The sequence below is a fragment of the Nicotiana sylvestris genome, chromosome 9 (genome assembly GCF_000393655.2).
Source record: "Nicotiana sylvestris chromosome 9, ASM39365v2, whole genome shotgun sequence".
Lineage (NCBI taxonomy): Eukaryota > Viridiplantae > Streptophyta > Magnoliopsida > Solanales > Solanaceae > Nicotiana > Nicotiana sylvestris.
The window spans coordinates 146,182,259-146,188,280 of NC_091065.1; the positions used below are offsets into that span (position 1 = coordinate 146,182,259).

Sequence of the window (6,022 nt, forward strand, 5' to 3'; positions counted from 1 at the left end):
AAAAGGGAAAAATAAAAAGAAGAGAAATAAAAAAGGAAAGGAGGAAAAAAGTGAAAAAGAAAAAAAAGTAAAACAGAAAAAATAAGAATTATGAGGCATAATATAAAAAAGTGAAAGTTGAAAACTAAAATAAAGTATAAAGAATAATTATTTTAATAAATACCATTAGAATGAGAGAAAATAGGTAATCGTAAAGTTGTCATTTTCATTTTTCCCCTAACGTCTTCTCATGTTTTCTTAGAACTTATTCGCGAAACTAGTATTAACCAATCTTTTTATCATGGTCGACTATATAATGTTTTGTCGACAACCAAAAGATCTCGTTCTATAAAACTATTAACTAAATGATAATGACGATCATTCTACCTATAATGTGAATTCAAACGATAGAATTTAAAAGACTTTGAGATTCTAACAACAGAATTAAGATGTGATGTATTAATAATAGAATTAAAAAAGCTCTATTAGTGTGATTCATTTTGAACGTCGTAGTTGTGTATGCAATTAACAACTTTCCTAATTTATATGTTGCTCTTTTCTTTTTGATCAGTCCCAAAAAACAAAACAAAGTTACCCTTCCCTCATTTAGAAAAAAAAACTATTTTTACAATTCTTATTGTACATATAATAGATTGATTTAAGACCACATAAATATCTTTATTTATTTTAGACAACAAATTTCAAAAATTTCATTTCTTTCATGTCAGGACCCAAACTGAAGGCCATGAGTAGCACCCAACTATACTTTTCGAGCACCAACGTACATTTTATCTAACCTTCCTTGTTATCTTTAAGGGCCAATGAGATGAATATAAATGGTAGATATGGATCATGAACAACCAACAATGAAAGTTAATGGCATGAACATACATAACATGGGATGACCAGACAACCAAGAAACTATATATAAGGTACGAGCTACCACGCTACCATGAAAGACTATACAACTAAAATCAGCCGACAAGACATACCAAACTGTACATGAGTCAACACCTGTCTATGAGCCTTTAAAAGATCATAAGTGTTGCAACATTGGCGGAACAGGTCCCCGACATACCCATAATATCTATAACAAAAATGCATACCAAGACCACGACAAGTCCGAAGAAGGGATCTCGTCAATAACCGCTGAACTGGGCAGCCTACTGTGGTGGGGGAGATGTGTGTACCCGTCTATCAGGACCTGCAGCATGACATGCAGCATCCACAAATAAAAAGGACGTCAGTACGAATACAGTAATGAGTATGTAAGATAGGAAAGCATAAGTACGAGCAGTAATGTAAGTAGGGATAGAGAATATACAACCTGTAACATCTGGGTACCTCTGAGGGCTACTGACATGAAATGCATGATACATACATATATATACATAAACTTTTAAAACATACGCCTCTGTGGGCATCATCATCATCATGTCATACCCGACCATAATAGGCTCAAAAAAAATGTACCCGGCCATCATAAGGCTTGGTAGAATTGTACACGGCCACGTGGAGCTCGGTAAAACCCAACAGATCAGTGGTTGCACAATAGGTGTCGTACCCAGCTGTCTATAGCGCAGCTCGGTAGAGTAAAATAGATACACACACACACACACACACACACACACACACATATATATATAATGCATATTGGACTCAATGGAATAATATTCTAAACCTTTCGGAGTGACGTAAGGTCGTTATCCTCTGTACACGTTATTAGGACTAAGTCTTCATCATGAATCTTATAAGAATCAGTGAGTACCGGCAACATTAATAACATAAGAACAATAGAAGCAACATCAACATCAATCGCTCTATAATAAGGGAAACAATGTAAGTACTGCTAGCTTCTAAGAATAGAGTATCTTTGGAAGCTCGTTCATTACATCATGTACAATCGGAGTCGTGCAAAAGAAGGAAAGGGATAGCCTCACATACCTTGTATATACTGTCCAACCTCAAGCTATGCAAATGTCGACTCCTTAGTCTACAATAGAAGAAATGACACTATCGTTAACATTTAAACATTGTAACAATTATGTACCGACCACAACCTATTTTGTGATGAAACGGACAGCGCCTCCCTTATTTATATGACTTCAAACAAGTGAAATAAATCACCAAACAGCCCAAACAACATCAATAATAATCTTATTGAGCCTCCCAAAACAGTTCACCAAATGACAACATTACTACCAAGCCTTTCGACATATATTTCACAAGTTCTACCTTCAATGACGTAGCCGCAACTTGGATAATCTGAAATACATGTAGAGTAAGTGGTTACTTACCTTTATACAGAAGGAAAAACTCCAATTTGACCTTAATTGTCCCCGAAATATCCCTCCAATACAGCTGCAACAACAAGGAAGCGAAACTAGCAATCAATTAAGGCTTTTCGATACTAGAATCACTTTAGAAGGATTGAAATCACCTATGGTTGATATTAAAACTTGTGGGATTATTTACAGAATATAAAACCCTTAAAACAACTTCCCACATGAGTTGGAACAACACAAAAATGAGCAACAACAAGAAGAACAAGAAACTTACTAGCGCCACGGGATTTCCGACACTTGATTTGTGTTGTTTTCCCTTTGTTTGGGTCTTTAATCTTGAGAGAACCTTGAGAGGGTGTTTATAGGGTTATAAGGTCTGAATATACTTAAAATTAATGACTTAAAATGGGTTCTAGGCATGTTATATATATCCATATCTCTTAAACCGACTATGTGTGGCCTATAGAGAGGTGTTTGGCGCAGTCTCGCAAAACGTGAATATCTCTTTACTCCAATATTATATTGATGAACGGTTAAATGTGTTGGAAGCTAGAAACATAGATATTCAATTTGGTGGGTAGATCACCCCATAATTAAAAGTAACATATGAGAAAAGCTTAGTAACATTTGACATAATGTTTAAGTAAAATTATGAACGTAAGTTGCGACAACTTTTGTCGACTTTTGTTTCATAACTCGTTTGACCTCAAGACTTATAATACGGATATTATATAATTCAAATACCTTAAAACACAACCTCTTGAGTGTATTAAGAACCTCTAGGTTTACCCGAAAATACGGCTGACAACATCCTTGATTCGTTTAACTTCTAATACTTGTTAACCACCCTTATACACCTTTGTATCATTTAAGACCAATATGATTAACTTCTTATCATCTCAAAGATAATCTCTTCTTGGATTTACGTTGACTAACTTATGGAATAAACTAATGTACGTGAATATGGGTTGTAACACCTTCCCCCCTTAGGAACATTCGTCCTCGAATGTAAGGGTTTATGTGGAGTCCAAATCATCGTGGATTCCAACAAAACATTCCTGTCAATTTTCCCCTATAAAATGGTCACTAGCCAAACTTGCAAGTAGTTAAGCCCAACGTATGACCTCACAAGGTTATATAAAACATAATGGATATGTACATTATTTGCATATCACCATTTTGTATTAACAAAGAGTATTATCAAGTTATTGCTTACCTCATAGAGCTGTTTCACCTTCTAATGCATCCTGCGTTCCCCTGGCATCCTCGTTATATTCCTCCTGGAACAAGTAAGGGTATTTAGACTTCATCTCCTCTTGTGCTTCCAATGTCATTTCTTCCATATTCTTGTTCCTCCACAATACTTTGACGGAAGCTATATCTTTTGTTCTCAACTTGCGGACTTGTCGATCCAATATAGCTACTGGCACTTGTTCGTATGATAGTTCCTCTGTAATTTGTACATATTCGATAGGGACGACTCGAGAAGGGTCTCCAATACATTTCCTCAACATAGATACATGGAATACCGGGTGGAAAAATTTGAATTCGAATGGAAATTCTAACTCATAAGCAACCTATCCAATTCGTCGAAGAATTTTATATGGACCAATATACCATGGACTCAACTTACCATTCTTCCCAAAATGCATAACACCCTTCATCGGCGAGATCCTCAGGAAAACCCAATCACCAACCTCAAACTCCAGATCACGACGTCGTACATCAGAATAAGACTTTTTCTTGCTTTGCGCCATCCTCAATCGTTCTTGTATCATTTTCATCTTCTCAATGGCTTGGTTAATCAAATCTGGGCCATATAATTCTATTTCACCAACTTCAAACCATCCAAATGGTGATCTACATCTTCTCTCGTACAGTGCCTCGTACGGAGCCATTTTAATACTAGAATGGTAGATATTATTGTAGGCAAATTCTACGATTGATAGATGATCATCCCAATTCCCCTTGAAATCCAGAACACATGCTCGTAGCATATCTTCAAGTGTCTGAATGGTACGTTCAGCCTGTCCGTAAGTTTGTGAATGGAATGCAGTACTGAGATTCACTTGTGTGCCTAAACCCTTCTGAAAAAACCTCCAAAAGTTAGCCGTAAATTGAGCTCCTCGGTCTGATATAATAGATATTGGCACACCATGAAGCCTAACAATCTCCTTGATATACAACTTCGTATAATCTTCAGCCGTGTAGGTTGTCTTAACTGGCAAAAGATGGGCACATTTTGTAAGTCAATCAACTATCACCCAGATGGAGTCAAACTTATAAGAGCGAGGTAATCCAATAATGAAGTTAATATTAATCACCTCTCATTTCCAGGTCGGAATCTCTATATTCTGAAGTAATCTACCGGGTTTTTGATGTTCGATCTTTACTTGTTGACAATTAGGACACTGGGCTACAAATTCTACAATAGACTTCCTCATGTTATGCCACCAATACTGCTTCGTGACATCATGATACATCTTTTTTGAGCCAGGATGGATGGAATATCGGTATTGATGAATCTCATTTATAATCTTCTCTCGCAACCCTACCACATTAGGCACATATAATCGGCCCTGGTATCTCAGTGCCCCATCTTCTTCGATTTCAAACACCGTAATTTTACATTGTTGAATGCTCTCTCAATCGTACTAAGATAGGATCTTTATATTGCCGTGCTTTTACCTCGGCTACCAAAGATGATTCCGATGTATTCTGTGCAGTAACATCTCCGTCATCAAAGTCTAACAATCTGATTCTCATATTGGCTAGCTGATGAAGCCATTTAGTCAACCCATGTCTACTTGCCTCAATATGTACTAAGCTTGTCATTGACTTACGATTGAGAACGTCTGCCACAACATTTGCTTTACCGGGATGGTACAATATCTCAACATCATAATCTTTCAATAATTCAAGCCACCTACCCTGCCTCAAATTAAACTCCTTCTGCTTAAAGATGTATTGTAAACTCTTGTGATCTGTGTAGATGTCAACATGGACATCGTATATGTAGTGCCGCCATATCTTCAAAGCATATATTACTGCAGCCAATTCCAGATCATGGGTCAGGTAATTCTTTTCATCCTTCTTCAATTGTCTTGATGCATAAGCAATCACCTTCCCACGTTGCATCAATACGCACCCCAAACCTATACTTGAGGCATCACAATATACCACATAATCTTCTGTTCCTTCTGGGAGAGTGAGCACTGGCACAAATGTCAATCGATTCTTTAGCTCATAAAAATTTCGTTCACAAGCATCAAACCACTAGAACTTAGTAGCTTTCTGTGTTAACTTAGTCAATAGTGCTGATATAGAGGAAAAACCTTCTACAAATCGCCTATAATATCCTGCTAGCCCCAGGAAGCTGCGGACTTCTAATGGTGTTGTAGGTCTCGGACAATTCTTTACTGCATCGATCTTCTGAGTGTTAAAACTAATACCCTCGTCAGATATCACATGGCCAAGGAATGCTACTTAGTTCAACTAGAATTCACATTTAGAAAGCTTAGCATATAATTTACGATCCTGAAGCGTCTGTAATATTATCAGCATGTTCCACCTCTGAACAAGAATACACAAGAATGTCATCAATAAATACGATCACGAACACATCAAGATAGGGCTCGAATACAGTATTCATGAGACCATAAAAGCTGTTGGGGCATTTGTTAGCCCGAACGACATCACCAAGAACTCAAAGTGCCCATATCTTGTTTGGAAGGCCGTCTTTGGAATATCCTTCTCCT

General features: G+C 37.0%; 1 protein-coding gene across 1 annotated transcript; it reads right to left on the bottom strand.

The window, feature by feature from the left end:
- Window positions 1-3,481: 3,481 nt before the first annotated feature.
- LOC138878383 (uncharacterized) lies at window positions 3,482-5,402 on the bottom strand. Its single transcript, XM_070158053.1, has 3 exons — window positions 4,953-5,402; window positions 3,898-4,291; window positions 3,482-3,714 (listed from the first exon to the last, which is right to left on the bottom strand). The coding sequence occupies exons 1-3, from the start codon at window positions 5,400-5,402 to the stop codon at window positions 3,482-3,484; spliced, it is 1,077 nt and encodes a 358-aa protein (XP_070014154.1).
- Window positions 5,403-6,022: the final 620 nt, after the last annotated feature.

Bases quoted from the DNA above. Each gene is read 5' to 3' on its own strand.
- LOC138878383 (XM_070158053.1), bottom strand. From the start codon at position 5,402: ATGCAACGTGGGAAGGTGATTGCTTATGCATCAAGACAATTGAAGAAG. The intron at 4,292-4,952 runs GTAAAAGCACGG...ACTTACGGACAG, and splicing joins AATCATCTTTGGTAGCCGAG to GCTGAACGTACCATTCAGAC. The intron at 3,715-3,897 runs GTAAGTTGAGTC...TACAAATTACAG, and splicing joins TATGCATTTTGGGAAGAATG to AGGAACTATCATACGAACAA.